The 19588-nt window shown below is 44.6% G+C and overlaps 1 protein-coding gene across 1 annotated transcript in view; it reads right to left on the bottom strand.

Annotated features, from left to right (window-relative positions):
- The window catches only part of SEL1L3 (SEL1L family member 3), a 714608-nt gene that overhangs the window by 36880 nt on the left and 658140 nt on the right, over nucleotides 1-19588 (bottom strand). Inside the window, exon 21 of the mRNA XM_085642308.1 lies at nucleotides 16832-16959. Within this exon, the coding sequence (XP_085498434.1) occupies nucleotides 16832-16959 (128 nt within the window). The remainder of the gene's footprint in view (nucleotides 1-16831; nucleotides 16960-19588) is intronic.

Below are 19588 nucleotides of genomic sequence, written 5' to 3'. Positions count from 1 at the left end.
TGCAAAACAGTACATGTCAGCCTGCCGAAGACCTCCTTTAGAAAGACAACAGCAAGCACAGAAGACCTGCTTACCACTCAGACAATAGTACATAAATAGAGAGGAATTGAACACCCTGGAAGAGAAACAAAGCAGCAAACGGGGCAATGGGATTTTACAAAAGAAGCTGGCTGACCTACAACTTGTCAACAGGGTCCCCAAGAATCTGAGGCACAAGGTCAAAGAAAACAGTGTCATGACAACCAGAAGGAATACCTTTCCTGACACATGTGAGTGCAGGTACATTAGACTGGAACTCACCACCCGAAGAACACCTGAAGCTGTCTACGGGAATCCCAGAGACATGACAGTTCCTCCAACCACTTGAAAAAGCCTGACAGTTCTGTGTACAATCAACAGACGTGCATCTTTCATATGGTTTAACACTCATACAGCCAGCAGCTACTGTGTGCCTTCTCCATGACTTATACATAGGACAAGCCAGCAACCTAGAAAAAGTGTGTCTCTCCAATGCTGACACAGCTCCTGGTCTGAAAAGATGTAAACCTTCAGAGAAAAAATCCAAGAAGTATCCCTGTGCAGCTATCAGGAGACTGGTGGCATCAAAATGAAGACTATAGAGAAGACACAGAGAAGAAAACATGGTCAACAGTGGCAATGCTAGGAGGTCTTCAGCACCTCAAAATTCATTACAACAACCTCAGAAAAGTATCCACTCAGGGGGCAGGAAGAAGCAGTTACCCTTAACTTCACCAGCTCCCAAAGAGCACAGGAGCAGTAGGCCAGCAGGCCCACAGCATTACAGGAGCAGAAGGCCATTAAACCTGACAAGAAAACGTTTCTAACCACTTTATCAAACTGGTTTCCATTTAGATCGGAAGGAATTGAGAAAGATGAAGAGGGAGGGCTGTTGTTATCCCTGTGAAACAAGAGGAAGCCAGCCTCAGTCTGAGAAGACAAGAAATCAGGGTCAACAAGAGTTAGGCGGTAATGCTATGCAATTCAGCCACTGACTGTCAGTGCAGAAGGCAGTCCATTTTAAATAAACTTAATGGATTTCAACAGTCTCATTAAAAGGCAGTAAGCACTCTGAGGAGGCAGTGCTAGACTGAAGGATTACGATGGACAGATCTCACTGAAGATTGTTTACCGTATGTATATGTGAATACTCCTCCAGGCTTCATCCTGATATGGAAACCGGTTTCCTAGCAACGACTATCCAGCACCACCAGGTGGCACCGCACAGCATCAGCTGCACCTCTGCTTTCAGGCTGGATGTCAATGGAGTTTATTAGCGAGTAACTAGCTGGTTGACAGCTGCTACTGTTTTTTACGTACCGCTTCAGTAAGGTCAACAGATCTCTCTCTCTGTGTCTCCCTGATAAAATTCTCAGCATTTGAAAGCTACTAGGTCGAATATCTCCTCACAGACCCTTACACTTCATGCCTTGGAGAGGGTGGCGCAATATGACCCTTTTGGATACCCATTACAACTGCGTATTGTGTCTGTGGTTGGAAGACATAGCTCTGACTGGCGATTCTTGCACCTCCATGCACCTGGAGGCCATAGGGATAGGGAGGCCAAGTTTTCTTTAGCTTGGTTTTCACAAGGAGATCCCAAGCATATTCCCTCTCCCAAAGGCAATTTGCTTTTGATGGAATGTTCTGATGAGTTTTGCCTACACAAAAAACAAGCAAAAAGTGCCATAAGAATAAAAAGTCCTCTTTTTCCTCAAGGAAGAGGTCCTGTTCCCGGGACCATTCAGTCTCAATACTGTTTCCCGATTCCAGAAACTTTCTTAATGTCAGGCAAATGACTAGAACCTAAAAAAATCAAGGTTAGAGTTCCTCAGTGCTTGAGAAAACCTCACGCAGGTTGAAGCTTTCTTAATAGCAATCCTGGAGCAACGTACAATGCTTACACAACCCTCTGGGCCACTCCACAAAGGAGGTCCATTTGTGCAGGTTTGGAAATTCTGGCAGCACTGATTCCTATCAACACTATGCCTTCATAGGCTTCAGTCCCTGCCAGGGCCAATTTCAACGATAAACCAGTGAGTAAGCAACTTCCAAAAGCTTCTCTAGCTCGAACCATTTCTTGGTACAGATTCAGATGCCACCATCAGCAGCAGATTCAGTCTCTACCATCCTCTACGGGGTCTACCTCTTCTACACCCCTCTGACTACCACTTCACAACTTCATGCTCTGGTTTAGCTCTCCTATTTTGACTCCAACTTGAAGGTAATAGCTGTTAGACTTAGCATCTTTTGGCGTGTTTCCCGAGTTTTTGCTTTCTGACCTCCCGGTTTTGACTGTTTTTGCTGGCTTAAGTGTCTCTGCACACTTTCTCACTGCTGATCAGTGTTAAAGTGCAAGTGCTCCTGTTGTAAACTGTGTATTGGATTGGTGTTTCCATGATTGGCATATTTGATTTACCTGTCAGACCCTAGTAAAGTGCACTGAGTGTGCCAGGGCCTGTACATCAAATACTGTTAGTGGGCTGCAGCACTGGATTGTGCCACCCACACAAACAGCCTGTAAATGTAACTCTGGCCTGCCATTGCAAAGCCTGTGTGCTGTCTGGGACTGCCATGTCGACTTGGCAAGTGTACACACTTGCCAGGCCCTAACCTTCCCTTTCTTACATGTCAGTCACCCCTAAGGTAGGCCCAAGGTACCCCTGTGGGCAGGGTGCAGTGTATGTGAAAGGTAGGACATGCCCTGGTGGGTGTGGCATGTCCTGATAGTGAATTACTGCCAATTTCGTTTTTCACTATTGCAAGGCTACCTGTTCCCATAGGACAGAATGGGGACCTGTCCTGGGAACCAGGTAGAAAAATAAAGTTTACTATGCCTGAACTCAGAATCTAAAGATGCATCTTTTAGTGAACGTGATTTTTACATTCTGTGTTTGAAAATACCACTTTTACTAAGTAGGTATTTTCTAGCTCAGCCATCCAAGTAGGCCTCTGCTGGGGTTGTGGATTGACTGTCTGGGTTTTGGATGACAGGGGCTGGGGAGTCTAGGTGGGTCAGAAAAAGGGCTGAATAGACCTGGGCTGCATTTAGATTAGGGGGAGGAGATTTCCTTTCACCTGAATGGGCCTGGTCTGCCCCTGACAATGCCGTCTCCACCTCCTGCCAGGAAGCCACACCAGAGAGGGCAGCACTGGTTCTGGCTGGGTGCAGACACTCTCTGCCTGAGAGGACAAAGGATGTTGGGCTATAAAAAGTGGGGCCCAAACCCCTGAACTTTAGAACTCTTTTGGAGCATGAAGACTGCCAAGAAGAAGAGCTGGAAAAGCTGTGAGGGGGAACTACCACTTTGCTGTGTGCTTTGCCGTGTTGGCCTGCAGTGGCTGCTTCTGTCTTGCGCAGTGAAAGGACTTGACTTGAACTTTCTGCAATCTATTTTTGTGAGTTTCTCCAAGGGCTTGAGGTAGAGCTTGCCCTCTGTTCAAGAAGTCTCAGGAACAGCAAAAAGACTTTAAATTCTTCTGCCCTCAACACTGGGGACTGTGTGTTTTGTGCAGCAACAGAAGAAAAAGAAACATGACGCCGTCTACGAAGCCACTGCCGACTTCGTGTCCTGAAGACACCACAGAGGGCACCTTCGCACCGCACCCCTGGTCTCACTGACGACACCTGCTGATGCATCGCCTCGCTTCATGCCGCCGCCTTGGTATCCTCGACTATGCAGCTCCATGCCAAAATCGATGCCGCTGCCTGCACCGTGGTGCGAGGGCACCACTCATAAGGTTACTTGACGCACCACCCTCATCATTCACCGCAGCCTTGGCCTACCGACGCCAGCGCCATCGACTCCAGTTCATCAGCCGACGACAGCGCTTCAACAGCGACGACGCTGCTTGCACCGTGACCTTCCAGCACTGCGACGAGCACCACATCACTTCGCACCACGACTCTGGTCTCACTGAAGACGCCATCTGACGACGCCATCGAGCCGCTACTTGCAACGCGACCTGAGGGCATCGCACTCCGCACCGCTGCACTTCGCACCCCAGCACCCGACGCCTGCACTCCTGACTTCAACCGTGAGGAGTTCGATTTGCAACACGTGTGACTTCAAGGGCCCGACGACTCCTGCACCGACCTCCGAAACCGACGCCTGCAGACGCCATGCTTTTGGAAGTTCAATGAGAGGTCGCCAATGCCCTGCATTTCTAAAGGTACTGTTTTGCAGGTCTTCCCCACACCGTAGCTGGCCCGTGACGCCGCGGTCATCAAGAACTGTTTGGATTTGTTTGTTCACAACTCCGTGATAGCCCCGGGAGGAGCTATTGACTTCAAGGAACTGTTTTTCAAGGTTATTTTGATAACTGATGATTTCTAAGTACTGTATTGTGGATTTTTTTCGTTTTTGGTCTTGTCTTATGTGCAAATGCTTTACACACTGCCTCTAAGATAAGCCTTACTTCTCGTGCCAAGCTACCAAGGGGGTGAGCAGGGGTTATTCTAAGAGTGTAATTCCCTTATTCTGACTAGGAAGAAGGGTCCCTATTTGGACAAAGGTACCTACCTCTGCCAACTAGAGACCCCCACTTCTAACACTATCCAGCTAATACGCCGGTGCAATGAGCTTCCTTTAATGGATTACTGGCTGGTGAAGACAGAGTCACCAACGCTGATCCAGGAATATCTTCAGGGAACAGTGACTATTCTCTACAGTCTGGGTTTTGCCATCAACAAACAAAAGCCTCCCCCAAACAGAGGTTGGTCTTTATTGAAGTAGTGAGGAACAAAACCCATATGAAATCTTTCCCCTCCCTTGAGAGGGTCACATGTATTTCAGCAATGATTTTTGGGTGTTTGACTCAAGCTTAGATGCCTGTTTGTCAAGTCTTGCACCTGTTGAGCCTGGTGGCGTCTTGCATCCTGCTGGTGCCTCACACCATATAGTGGATGAGAGCCCACCAGTGGCTGCAACTCCAAAGATTTCTTTCGGCTCAGGGGCAGATTCTAACACAGTGCATGAGAATCTGCACTGGTGGATGGACTCCTCCAACATTCTGTGGGGCTGCCCCTTTAGCCCTAACAGACTCAAGTGATCGTGGGCTATTTTATGATTCTGGTACCTAAAATATATATTATAGTGATGAGTACAACTGACCCTTAAGTGTATCATGATGAACATCTTTCAAAGATGGTTTATTCAAAAGAAAGAAAGCGATTGGATTCTAACCTATTTTCTTTTGTGCATTCACAATTTGAATGCTCAACAAATCTTGGGTAGGTTTGCTGGAGAAGCACAACTACTGCTTTCTGTATGACATCAGTGTGTCTGAGGCCGCTCTGTGTTTACCCACAGACTTTAGGAACTACAGCATCATACATGTGTGGCCTCTGAGCGGATCTGGGTTTGGGTCCAGTACGTGGCATTTGCCCCATATTTGATGGCTGAACAAATCAGGTGCTTTCACACATACGAAGAATGCATCTCCATTGCAGAACATGGACAATTAACCATACCAGTTCTGCAAGAGAAGAACCCCAGCAGGAACTATCAAATCAAATGGTACCATGAGAGTGAGCAAAACTCCTCTTCTAGGCTAATCTAAAATGTGAGTTACACTTTCTTCAAGCAATGCATGGAGGGGCCTGGCCCAAAGAAACTAAAGCCTTTGCTCCTGTATTATTTATTGTTCATGACATGATCACAGCCACACAGCTGAAGCTGTGTCTAGCCAGGCCTACGATAAGGACAGTTGGAACCTAGGAAAACGGATCTTCTCTGGGGCAATAATGGCGAGGCCTGGATTTTCTTTGAGATGCAAATGGATTTGTTTCTTGAATATGCTTCAGGCATCACCTCAAACATCGAAAAACTGTCCTTCCTGAAAAAGTTTTTAATGTGGTGTAATTGTGCGGATAGATTAAGAGTTATCGAGCCATAGGGCATATGTATCAAACGATTTTTTAATCGCAAACGCTGCGATTCGCAAAATAACAGCGTTTGCGATTAAAAAATCGGTAATCGGGATGTATGAGGCAAATCCCATCGCAAAATTAAGGAATTGCTAATTTAGCGATTTCTTAATTTTGCGTAAGCATTTAAGAAATCGCAAATTGCGATTTCTTAAATGATATGTAAAAAGCACCCAAGTTGTGCGAATTATCCTTAAGAAATCGCAAATTACCACCAACTTCCAGTTGGTGGTAATTTGCGATTTCCTTTCAAAAAGCACTTTTTTGAATTTTACAAAGTGCCACGTGGCGCTCATACATGCCCTTAGGGCATGTATGTGCGCCATATGCACACACATGCTGATTTCAGGGGTGCATCAGGGTGTCATCATGACACCCTTGCACCTTTGAAATTATTCTCAAATTGCGATTAGCAAATTGCGATTCGCTATTTGAGAATTACTTCCCATTCATTCCTATGGGTCTCCTGGCCCATAGGAATGAATGGGCAGGTATTCCTTAATTGCGATTTCGCAATTTGCTAATCGCAATTAAGGAATTTTAAGAAATCTCAAAAAGTTTGCAATTTTTTAAATACATCCCGTTTTGCAATTCTCAAATAGCGATTCTTTAAAAATCGCTATTTGAGAATCGCAAATGGTGATGTTGATACATATGCCCCTATATGTCTTAACTATTCACATTGAAGGACTTTCAATTTACTAAAAGAAAAGAGCGTGGCGAGCCTTCAGCAGCATTTTCTTTTGAAGTGAAACAGGAGAAGAGAGAATGACAAAGTAAAAAGCACCAACCATTTGTATATTTAAATGCAGTAAATAACAAGAAGCACGTGGCCAAAACGGGGACAGAAAAATTTGCATCACAGATAAAGAGAGCAGGGCAAGAATCATTTATTTTTAAAATAATCAAAGTAGAAATAATATTTAAAAAATGAATACTACTCAGTACTCTCCTTCCATTCCTACTTTCGAGGAGACGCCTGAGGCCAGTATATGCACTATCCATCCGAATGAGATTCAAGTGTTTTGGTGACGACGACGCCATCTTAGAATGCCTCTCCCATTGGCGCTGGAAGTAGGGTACAGAGGGTGATGCAGCACCCCCAGAAATTATCATGCTGGAGTTCGGAAGGTGAGTGAGCAATAAAAATGCCTTAAAATGTTGTCTTGATCTTTGTATATTTGCTGTGTGTTCAAAGCAAGAGGTCAAATATGAGGTTATGTCTTCTGGCAAATTGATGCAAATTCGTTTAATATGGAAATTGGTGTTCACTTTTCGTTTTCTCACTGCAAAGTGAGAGGATTTTGTAAAGTGAACTATGTGGTAATCTTGCTGGAGTGCAAGCAATTTGAAAGGAAAGGCTGTAAGATTTAATTTCTTTCTAACACCGACAATTTAAATACAAGTAAATGTATAGCACAAATATTTCAAAATATAGCAGACGTTAAGAAAGCACATATGAAGCACTGTTTTTGTAAGTCTGTAGTGAAATGGAAGCAAACATTTTTAATAAAATTAAATACAAATCTAGGCCCTTTACGTAGTGATGTGCAAATGGTCATTAGTCCCTGGAACCTCATTTTTCTCAAATTGTTATTCGTGCAATATATAGTGTTATCAGTAAAAATGCACGTCTGTGAACATTTTGTGGCCTTTTCAATAGAGAATGTGCTGTCCGTAAATGATAGAGCGCTAGAATAGCATGCTATATTAACATATTTAAAAGTCTGCTCCAAAACTTCCCACCAGCTACATACAACACCCCTATTACACTCCGGCTGAATGGACGTGACTCATTTGCTACATACACTTGTTCTTTTTGGAAACTTGAGTTTATCACAATCCCTATGACTTCAGTGATTTAAGAGGGATGGCAGCATACCCACTCAGTTCTTTGAATGGGGAAAAAAAAGTGCAGGTGCTCATCAGATCGAGCTGGGGGCGTGGCAAGGAGGCGGGGCTAGAGGCGGGACTAAGGGTGGGTCTAATGAAAAACATTTGAAGGGCTCAAGAATTTTTTTGGGTTGCGAATGATGTAAAATTGCTTCCCTCTACAATTTATTGTTGATGCCCTTGCATGTATTAAGTTGTACTAGTTGACAGACTATTGAAAGGTAACTATCAGGTTTTCCTTTTTGTCAGAGGCACCTGTATATTAAACAAAACATTAAAAGGTGCAGAGACTTGTTTTACTGAAAATTAATTAAAGGAAAAAAGACTACATCCTAAAATGCAACTCTGACTCGCATCGGGTGAAAGGAAGCCATCAGTTGTCATGCTAGTGATCCTGGGAGAAGAAAGTTATCTGGGTTACAGAGCAATAATATTTCACCCTTTCATTCACTTTCAGATGCTGTGCCACCCAGCAAAATCTAGTCCAAAATTCGGAGGGGCTAGTAAAGGGATGGAGGCACATATAACCATGTACATATGACCGCAGTGTCACTGATGATGGTGGTCAGCAGGCCTGCTGTAGCCACGGTTTCTGATATGGGAGGCACCCTGTACCCACATGTGTTTGACGCTCAAAGCTTCCCGTAGGCCTGCTCCTTCTCCTCAAGTCAAAGGCTTGGCTTCCTCACTTAGGTGCTTTGGGATCACTTTTTTCATGAATACCAGATACAGCCAGCTGTTGTGTCAACTGGTGATGACCAGTCTGGTGCACCTCATAGCGCAGTGGAACCCTACAGATTTCTAAGCTGCTGTAGTGGAAATTGGGAGGGGCATTGGGAGGGGCAGACATTTGGCACTTCTCGTTCATATCTCTGTACTGCTCACAGCCGCACACTTATGGATGCCTCCACAGCATTGTAGAAGGAAACACATGCCTGCGATTCCCCGGCTAGCCATGATCCTTCCTTCTTTTGACTTCCCTGCCTGATCCCTCCTTCCAGTGCGGGGATATGCGTCCTGGCATGTAGTGGTGTGGGTGGTTCTTAAGCTCCATGCCTGGCCTGAGGGGTCTAGCCCTCTGGCCACATCTGAAATTACAACTACATTCTTGGGACAATATTTACAGTAGTCTGTGTACGACTTTGCCAATTCACTAATTTTACATGGATGGAAATCCATTTTCATATTATACTTTTGTCACAACACACTAGTGGCACTCTGTGGGTGCAGAACTCCCAAGCAGGAGTGCTGGGTGTGCATCCAGAAGAAGGCAGCAAATGAAAGATAAACCACACCTAAAATAGATGGTTTTACTTTATTTAGCTGAAAACTGCAGTTATTTTCCCCAGAAAGTTATGTGAATTTACATCAATTCGCTATAAAAGGAGGTGAAGGGCTGGCTGTAAGTGTCCCTCCCCGAAGGCAGAGAGTCTTTGACATGCAGAAATAAAACAGAATTTCCCTGTTTGTGATTATTGTAGGATGTCAGCAACATTCACTGTTTGAGGAATCTAGTAATTTCTTCATCTGTGGCAGGTAACTGGATATGGGCCTGTCCAGTATGGTAAGAGCTCTGCCTCCAGACATCCTTCCTTCCAGATGTCAGTGTCAGTCGAAGCCCTGGTCCTCACCCACCTGAATGGAGGCAACTCTCTGCCCATTAGCCTCCTTAACAATATTCAGAAACCCATGAAAGCACCTTAACCACTGTAACACTTCCCATCAAGGGCTTGTAGAAGTTGGCCAAATCCACCCACACTGAAGGTATTGTATTGTATTGTAATTGCATTTATATAGCGCTTACTACCCCTGACGAGGCGTCGAAGCGCTTTTTCGGCAAGTAGCGCACTACTCCGGAACCCAAGAAGGATTAGTGTTGAATTAGTATAGTGAAATATGAAACTAATTTGAGTGGTGGATAGGCTAGTCAGTTATTTGGATTCAGAAGGATAGCAGAGAGATAGAAGAGGGAAAAAGGTTTGCATTTAAATAGCGCTTGTTACCCCTTATGGGGTGTTGAAGTGCTTTTGTTTGGAGAGTAGCACTTATCGGGTTTAAACAACAAAGAAGTACCAAACAGTGTGACTGAGCACGTGTATGACAGCAAAAAAGCGTACTTGACAATCTGGAATAGGCCTTGTTTCTGAGAAATGCTTGATATCAGACACAAGCATTCTGGAAGCAATTCAAAGTGTGATCTTACATCATAGAATGAGAAACATTCACCAAGCCATGGGATGTCATGTCTTAGTCGTGTTTGAATGCTTATATTGTTAGCTACATTCAGTGTTTTCTGGTAAATGCACATTTTAACTCCGTGCATATTATTCTTCCCCTTCCAGTGTGCCCTAGTAAGATCTATACTGTGTTTAAGTATTTTGATAAATCCATTCTTCCTCCAAGTATGCAATCTGAATTCTTATGATTGTTTGTTGAGCCTTTCATTGTTTAACTTTGTTACAAAAAAATGAGTCACATTATGGTAAACTTTATATTAGCTGCTAAAAAAAAAATACGACTTAAAAATACCACCCTCCCCATAAAATTATTTTTCTATTCAGCCCCCGCTTTAGATAACACTCTTTTGGATGACGAGATACTCGCCTACCTCTACCCTCTGATGTCCCTAGCCCTTACTTACTAGCCCCATGTCCCCTCCGATGCCCCATGTGTCTCTTTACATTTTCTCTTTTTTCAGGTGGTCACGCCACCTTTCATCTTAAATGTCCCTTTCGTTCATCTCATCAAATTCCTTCTCTTGCTTTTCTGGGATACCCCTCCCCCATTTAAAATACCAATCTCTGCCACTGTAGCTGTCGCTCTGTCCTCACACAACAGGCCCTTTTCCACCGACCTGTGTCATTCTCGAAAGCCTTGGCTCTTTCTTGGGACACCTACCCAACCCTGACTCTCATCAGATGATCCTCATCTCATTCATCAGGTGCTTTATTTTAAACCCACTGCCCCACGCCCGCAGTGTATTCTCAAATATCGTTTGCTTGTCCCTTTCTTCTTTTTCAGATATTCCCTCGATTTATTTAGCTGACTGTGCTTATACCCCTTCACTTCTGAAAGCTCTCCTCAGTTGTCCCCTTTTTCACCCGCCGTCTGCTGTGCTATCCTCTACGTCTTTTTCGCTCAGAAGAAAGGGAAAGCCAGAGCAAATTGTGATTTTTAAAGAGCTTCCCTTTCTTCCCACCGCATAGCTTCCTGGTGGGGGAGGTCACACCTGAGGCACAACTAGAGGCAAATTTCGTGTGTGGAGGGGGGGGGGGTCTGATTCTTCAAGCAAAAGATAGAGTGGAGGTGCAGGGGCTCTAAGGGGTGAAAAACATCAGAGCCTCGTTAATGAGCAAAAGGTCTTTTAAAGACCTGTGAAGTACTCGGGAAACTGTCTCATCCCGGGCTGCAACACACGAGGGGGGGTGGGAGGGGTGGGCAAAGGCCTTTGAGTCCAATGGGCGTTGCGCGCCTGGGTCACATGTTGCTCTGCTTTGGCGCCATGGCGTCACTGCTCTCCTTGTGAAATCACCAATATGTGAGCATGCGCCGCAGTGTAGAAATGCGATGCATGCTCACATGACTTTGTGTGACAGTGAGTACCGGTATTCTATTTAATTACGGAGAAGTGCCGGTACTCTTGGAGGGGAAAAACAGAAGTGTCGGTACTCAGTACCGGTGAGTACCGGCCCATTTAAAGCACTGTACCCACTCTGAAAAGTGTTCCACCACCACTGGCCTCTTCATTCCGTACCTCTGTTCTGTTTCACTCAGCGCAATGAGTCAAGCACTAAGTGGCATAAAGCACTGCACAATCCACGATTGTCTCATAACTTTTGAAAACCCACCCCAAAAACGAGTTAGCACATGGTTCACAACTACACGATGTGCAACTTGAAGCAATAAAGTCTGCACCTACTTTTCGCAGTCAAATAGCGGCAGTTTAAACATGGTTATATTTACTGTGGAAACTGCGTGGAAAATAACACGTTATGCCTCATCTTGAAAGGCTTAATCAGTATAGGTCATAATTATCACAGCTGAAACAGGGCGTATCGGTTTCTAATATGACATATCGCATTCCTGCGGTGGAACTCATAATCGGGGCCACGTAACAAAAAGTTATTTATATTTAACATCGGTCATCTATCATATTTAACTTCATTAAAGTCATACACAGCAGCGGCCCGTCCTTAAGGGCGGAGTGGCCACGCCCGCACCTTTTGGACATAGAGGGTCTGTCAGGCTGAGCAAAGGTCAGCCTGGCAGACACTCTTTATTTACAGGTCAAGCAGCCAGGAATGAGACATGTGCTGAATGCGCAGGCCCCTGGCTGCCTGAGCCGATCTTTGCTGGGATGACGATGTCACAGCTCCTGTGGGCATGATCTCTTCAGCTCAGCAAAGGACCCTGAGGCCCTCCCTCTCATGACGAGGGAGAGCATCAGTGATAGCCTCGTACCTAGGTGCTTCAGTTTGAAGCCCTGAAGTGCCCAGGGCAGAGTGTCTATCACTGACACCTCCTCACACACTGGGGGGGTTAGCAGTCTCTCTGACCTCATCCTACTCTGTGATGAGGTAGGGAGTGCTGCCTCCCCTCATTGGGTGACCTAACCATCCTGGCAACTCGAAGGCTTCTCTCCCCGAGAGCTGCAGCAGGTAAGTGTTTTTTATTGCCTGTTTGGTGCATGCATGTATGTGTATTTGTGAGTAAGTGTTGTGAATGGGTGTGAGTGTGCGTGAATTTCTGCATGTGAATGCATGGGTGTAAGTGAGTGCGTGTGTGTGTGGGCCCCCAGTCTCCCTCCAAGCTGTACTTAACGACCACCACTGATCATACATACTGAATATTACTGCATACATACAGGACTCAGGAGCAATTGTGAAGTATAGAGGAAAAAATAATGCTGATGGAAAGTCACCATTAGCTTTTTTTTTTTACTTTTGATACAAACGTACAAAGTAAACAACACAAAATTAAAACCCGGTTTAGAAAAACAGAGCTGCCTGGCTACATTAACTTCTCTCCTTCAATTCGTTTAACAACAGAAAACCTAAAAAAACAAGCATTTGCAATGCAATAGTTCTCGCATTTGCGAGAGTTTGAGCTATTGGCATTATAAATGACAACGCATTTTATTTATGTGTTTTGAAAACCTGTAAGTGGAGCGCAAACACGCACTTTAAACTTATAGTCGTTGCTTATGAGATGGCCACATCGTAGAGTTTATGTTTTTATTTTCAGCCACGGTGCACAACAGGCTTGCTGCTGTAAAACATAGGTAACAAATATTGACAAAGGCAATACCTTTCGTATGCACAACCATTGGCTTTGCTAATGCTTGTTCTGGTTGTGCGAAGCACAAGACTGAGGTGTGTGCTAGCCAAGAAATAGCTGGCTAATATTTACAGCAGTTAGTATGCTGGGAACAAAGACACCACTTCCAGGCAGCAGATTCCACATCCTTAAAAACAAAACTCATGTGATCTGTCTCCTCACCTTCAGAACAAGCTGGCTGGTGCAAGGAGGCGTTCACCAACCATGCTCCCTCAGTCCCATATGCCTATAGCGTGCTCCCCATCACAACATCACTAGGACTTGAGAATACTATAAAGTCTGAGGCACAACACACCAGGCTGTCTCATCACAATCCCATGGAGACAGTAAGACACACAAAAAGGCTAGCTGTTATGTGCAGTGGTGCTGGAGGCTGATAGTCTGAAAATGGTGGTGGCCACCTGCACTCTACACCAGCCCATGCCCACAAAAGTAGCAACCCACTGTCTCCCTCAAGCTTCCCTCTGATTCTTTGACAGTCTTTACTGTTGCACAGACAAGAAACAGATCATAAAAGGGACAATGCCCTCTGAAGAGGGGCATCAACAGGATCCCTGGGGTACATGGAGTCTGTGCTCTACGTCATCTCGTCCTTGTCCGGGTTCAGTGAGCTCTGAAATCTAAACAGAATCACAGAGCTCACAGGGAGTCTGAACCCAGACAAGAATCAGGTGACGTAGGGCACCAAGGGCTTCAAAATCAGACATTAACAGTATCACTGGGGGCACGGGGATCGGAACCCACACAAGGAAGAGATCACGTAGGGCTCTGAAGGTAGACATGGCCATTGATACAATGAGAAAAACGTAGACCAAATCAGGGTCACGGAGGGGCTGTTTGATCTAAACGTGACACAGACAGCCTCACTCTGGGCACAGTGAGCTCTGAAACCAGACATGGATAGTATCAAGTAAGGCACAGTGAGCTCTGAAGCTAGACATGGATAGAGCCATGAATGGCACAGCGAGTACATAAACCTTGCAAATGCATGGCCACTGAGGGACAGAGAGCTCTGAAACAAACATGGACAGGACTGCAGACATTACAGTGAGTGTAAAATCAGACTACTGCAGGGTCATTCGAGGAAGTACGTTCTCAAACCGAGAAGAATGAGTTCACTGAGGGCAGAATAAGCTCTGACAGTAGACAGTGGCAGTATGGGAACAGTGAACTTACTCTTCTTGTCTGCCCTCCCTTAATCACAGGTAACTGCGGAGTGAAGTAGCAGGCACTATGAATGAAATTAGGTGAGTGTCCCCAATATGGCGTTAAATCTGGAAGACTGGTGCAGGTCTGGTATAGTCAGTCATTCATGTATAATGGAATCTACCCTGCTCAGAATGAGGAAGCTTAGGGCCAATGTATTTAGCTCCAATAAGCTCGGGTCAGCGCAAACTCGACCCGAGTGTATTGGAGCGCTTTTTGCATGAGCACCAATTACGTTACATTCATTTTTTGTAGGCAGGGGGAAATTAAGTGATCTGCCCAGAATCACAGGATGTAGAACCAATGCAGAGACTCACACCCGGTTCACCAGTTCCAAAGTGCTGTAAACTTGCAAACTATCCAAAATGTCGAAGAAACTATCTGTGCCGCTCATATTGGCTGTCACTCCTTATGGCATTGTTAATGTTGAATAGCTTGTATCAAATTGTTTTCAGTGACAGCAGTGATGGGTCCCGAGGGACAGAAACCTGAGACGTCCAAGGGCACGCAATTTAGTCATGTCATCAAGCCTCGATTACAGGAACTTGTATCATGGTTTTACATGCAACTATTTTAGTGCATGTTTATCTCTGCATCGCAATTAGAAGAAAACTGATGTTTACTAACATTATTGTAGCATCCCGAACTGCCTCGTGGTGGTGTCAGCTTGGCTAAAAGACAGACGCAAATCTGGCCCTGTGCTCAGTCATTCTATTTATGTTAGAGTTCATAACAAATGTCTGCTTGCAATACCACAAAGCATCCTTTGTGCGTATAGACATAAAATAAAGCGTAGAAACGCAGCAAGGGTTACCAGATTACTCAGTGTCAGAATGACACCATGTTTCCGGCCCTGATTTTTTATCCTGAAATCAACTGATTCTTTAAACCAAGTCATGTGATTCTTTAAACCAAGTCATGTGATACAACGTGTTTTAAAAGCATAGCCCACTACTGGAGTGCTAGAGCACAGCCAACATGGAGCGACCTGATATGATATCAGAGGTACTCACACTTGACACTGAAAGATGTACACCAATACACAAATGGCAAACCGACAAACTTACCGACCATGTGCCAGGATTTTCAGCAGCAGTACCGGCGGCACCCGGGGGACCTCTCTGCCTCGTAACCCACGAGAGGGGTGCAGATGTCGTCGGCCACCTGGCCCAGGAGGAGGAGGACCCCAGCATAGGTGGTGTTGAAGCCCAGCACCGAGTGGTAGTAGAGCAGAAAGTAGGTGAACCACATGGAAGGGCAGGAAGTGGCCGGTGGAGTAACGCAGCCTTTGCCGGGGGTCATGCAGTCCCTAACCTAAAACAGCCGCAATACGCTGAGGCCATAAAAAAAACAAGCGTGCACCTCCATGACTGCCACAAGCTGCAAAACAACAGACAGCGGGAGGGGGCGGGAACAAAGGGAACAGGGAAACAGACAGCGGGAGGGGGGCGGGAACAAAGGGAACGGGGACACTGACAACGGGAAAGGGGCAGGAGGATGGAGAACACACTCAACGGGAGGGGGCGGAACAAAGAGAACGGGGAAACGGACAGCGGGAGGGGGGAGAGAACAAAGGGAACGGTGACACTGACAACGAGAAAGAGGGCGGAAGGATGGAGAACACGGCCAAAGGGAGGGGGGCGGAACAGGAAACGAAAAAGCCAACACTTCCAAACTAGGCAGCTAGTGGTGAACGGCGGTGGAAAATAAACAAGGAAGTAGTCCCAAAATGAGTAGATAATGTGGAGTAGCGGAACTAAACTCTAGTTGGTCAGTGCTGCTTCCTGCAAAAGGGAGGCAAAACGGAAGTGACATTTCGGACCACCAACCAATGAATGAGCTACATAAAAAGAGCAATGCCAGATGTAACCAATGGCAAGCTAAAAAACAAATATAAACGCAATGGGTGGAGTTTCACCACTAATACTGACTACTTGATGCCTCGTAGAGGCAGCGCATGCGCTGCCTATGCGAGACCTAAAAATTACTTTAATGGGAATAAAGGTTGACACAGAAGAAAAAGTGCTTTGTCAACTTAAGCCGCCAAAAGCCTCTATAATCCTAGGCAGGCAGCATAGCCACCGTAGCCTTAATTCACTTTGACAGGCTAGTGAAGGTAACAGGATCTAATGTCTCGAAAACATACAAATTAGAAAGGATACATTGCCCTTACATATGCTTTTTTTTTGGGGGGGGGGATATTCTTTCTCTCTTTTAGAAGTGTTCAGGGATCCCGCATTGCCATTTAGTGTTTCCGAATAGTAACAAGGATCCATTAACAGGAAGCAACATCACATAACCATCCCCTTTGAATGTCTAGACGGCATGGATCTTGTGAAAGTCTAAAGGTTGCAGCTAATTCACTAGGTACTGCACGCACGAGAAGGCAATATAGATGCCCCAGACAACTGCTATGGAATGTGGAGCCTAACAAAAACATAAACTTACCTTTCATAAAGCTGTAAAAGTATAGACACGTCAGCAGGGTCAGCAGTTGTATTAATTTTTAACTTCTCCAGCAAATCATCTTGTAGCACAAATCCCTCTTGATGAAGCAGTGCCAAGTTGAAGAACCCCTAGAAACACATTACAGCACATTGAGAATAGGGCTTTATTCACCAGATACAGCCATAACCTATGATAATTTAAATGTAGGATTGTGAAAATAATTTACATTTGGTACATGTCACTTGAAGTACTTACAATAACTGTCCAGCAGTAGTACTCACAATGTAATTGGCATGGAGGTGGGCCTCTATGGAAATATGTCACACACTAATGGAAGTTACATGGACTCGGGTAGCCAGTGCAAGATGTTTTCTCAGTAGCAGTCGCACCCAAAAATTATCTTACAACTGTACCAACACTTTACTGTCTCTAGGCCATCGTCCTCAGTAGTTGTTCAATCTGTTATATGTTACCAAAAATGTATGCTCTGCTCAACGATTGCATTATTTTATGAAATATCACACATTGCTAATTGAATGCATCTTCCTTTTGAGCGAATCTGAGAAGTGAGTCCTTTGTTTACCTCAGCCCAATTGTGCTACTTTATCTGGCAATAGAGGCAAATATGTTTTCATTCCAATGTGCTTTGTCTGCTTTAGTGGCTGGTCATGTCAAAACATGCTACACACTGATGCCTACATGCAGTGCCTTAAATGTAAACATAGAAGTGCAGGTACTCACTATCTGATGCTCCTGAAAAGTGCCAGTACTTTTCCATTACATCTATTGCAGCAGTGCTGGGAAGTGGATGTACTCTCCTTTTTAAATTAAAGAAGTTCAGGATCTAACTACCTGTCAGTACCTGCTCATTTAAAGCATGCATACATGCCTTGAGTTTGATATAAATATTGCAGGTATTTTCAAAATCTCGCTGGCGGTAACTGCTGATTAAACCAAAGTATAGGAGGTTTTGCTAGGAAACATACGGGGTTCATATGAGTCTATACACCCAACTTCTTTTGTCATCAGGGTACATTAACTAAATATCACTTTGCAGTGGAATAGAAGTTTTTGCACATCACCATCCACAGATGCATCTAATATTGAAGATCAAATTGTGAGGAAAACTTGATAGTTAGACCCTAGCTATGACAGACAAAGAAAAGAAGCATATTGATACATGTTCCAAGAGTCTGCCACATTTCTAATAAAGCATCAAGGAGGAGGGGACACTCGTGCACTAAAAACTAATTGGGGCGTAGGATGCAAGTGCATACTCAATGCTTGGCTTTTCATATAGGTGTGCAAAAGTATTCACATTGTCTTAAACTGAACTGCCTATCTTTAACTGTAGCTTTCGATTTTTCCATTGCATGTAAGTTCCAACGTTTCGTCCACTCTAGGGTCATAGTGATTGTTCAGGGCCTTTCCTTTTTGTGCAATAGTCAGTATGCACATTTGCAAGAATTGCGGCATTAAACGTCCTATAGGAAATAACAATGGGCATAAGCCCGCGTCATCAGTGTCTCCCAGTGGCGCAGTCAGGGGGTCAGAAAGAATCAGTTTACCGCTTATGTCTTTGATGTAAGACGGAACCTCATTCCATTAGGTTCTGATGCACTTGCACATCCGCCACATGTGGTAATAAGAGCCTAATGCTAAATATCCTCTCCAACACACATCAGAGCCCCCGAACTCGGCTTTGAGGCTGGTCGGACTCACATACCATCTCAGCCAAGCTATAGGTGCTATCTTTAAGAATGGACACATATAGATGAATTGGCTGATACCTGCCAAATGAGGTCCCAAACATTGTATGCAGTGTCCCTCCCCAATACCTCAGACCATTATTTTTACATGTAGAAGTGATTGGAATTCCTGTCAGACCTCGAGAGCAACTTTCAATGAATATATGAATCCAAGTCCAGTTTGGTGAGATGAGATTTTAGTATAGAATTAAACTATAGGAGCTAAAAACGAATTACCTTAAATTCACTTAGCTCAAGTAAGCAAAAGCATGGCTAGGACTGAAGAGAACATAAGCGCTATGAATACATGTTAATGAGACTACCTGAGAAAACCAATTTCGAAAAACATACCTGCGTTAATCTATAGAAGTGTATGAAGGTGTAAATGACTAGGAAGGCAAACGAGAGTGCTAAGTAGCCCAAGAGGCATGGACTTTGTTTTTACATAGCGCAACATAATTCTGGCTTACTGGAGAACAAGATAGGTTAACAAATACTTTTGACCTGAATCATTAGGGCTGGTGTGTTCCTTATTGCTGTGACAGTAGTAGGCTGGCCACCAACCAAACCTAACCTATTATGAGTGCCATTATTCTGCCCTACCAGACTGCTGCTGGGGACTCAGGTGCCAAGAAACCTGAACGTATTTGAGTCCTTCACTGGCCACATAACTGAGAAGCGTGAGAAACACTGTGTTCCCACTTGGTAATTCTACTGCAATCTGTCATACAAAAACCAGTCACAGGCTAATGACATGATTTGTGAATTTCGAGCAAAGCTTAAACCCATCCTAAACAGGTTGCAACTTTTCAGCCTAAGTTCATTTCCCGCATGACAACATAGCCTTTTATTGGCTTTTAAGTCAATTGCTGGCTCAGTTGGTTACCAGTGAAAGGCTGAAATCCATTGTCTCTACTTTAAGTTTAACCAATTGTTTGTGAATATTTTGCGGTAGTTAGCTAATAAGGTTTTGCATTTCATAGACTTTGTTTGGAACCCATATATGTCA

Source organism: Triturus cristatus, chromosome 2_2, assembly GCF_964204655.1.
Source record: "Triturus cristatus chromosome 2_2, aTriCri1.1, whole genome shotgun sequence".
Taxonomy (NCBI): domain Eukaryota; kingdom Metazoa; phylum Chordata; class Amphibia; order Caudata; family Salamandridae; genus Triturus; species Triturus cristatus.
This window is presented reverse-complemented; position numbering and strand designations above follow the sequence as displayed.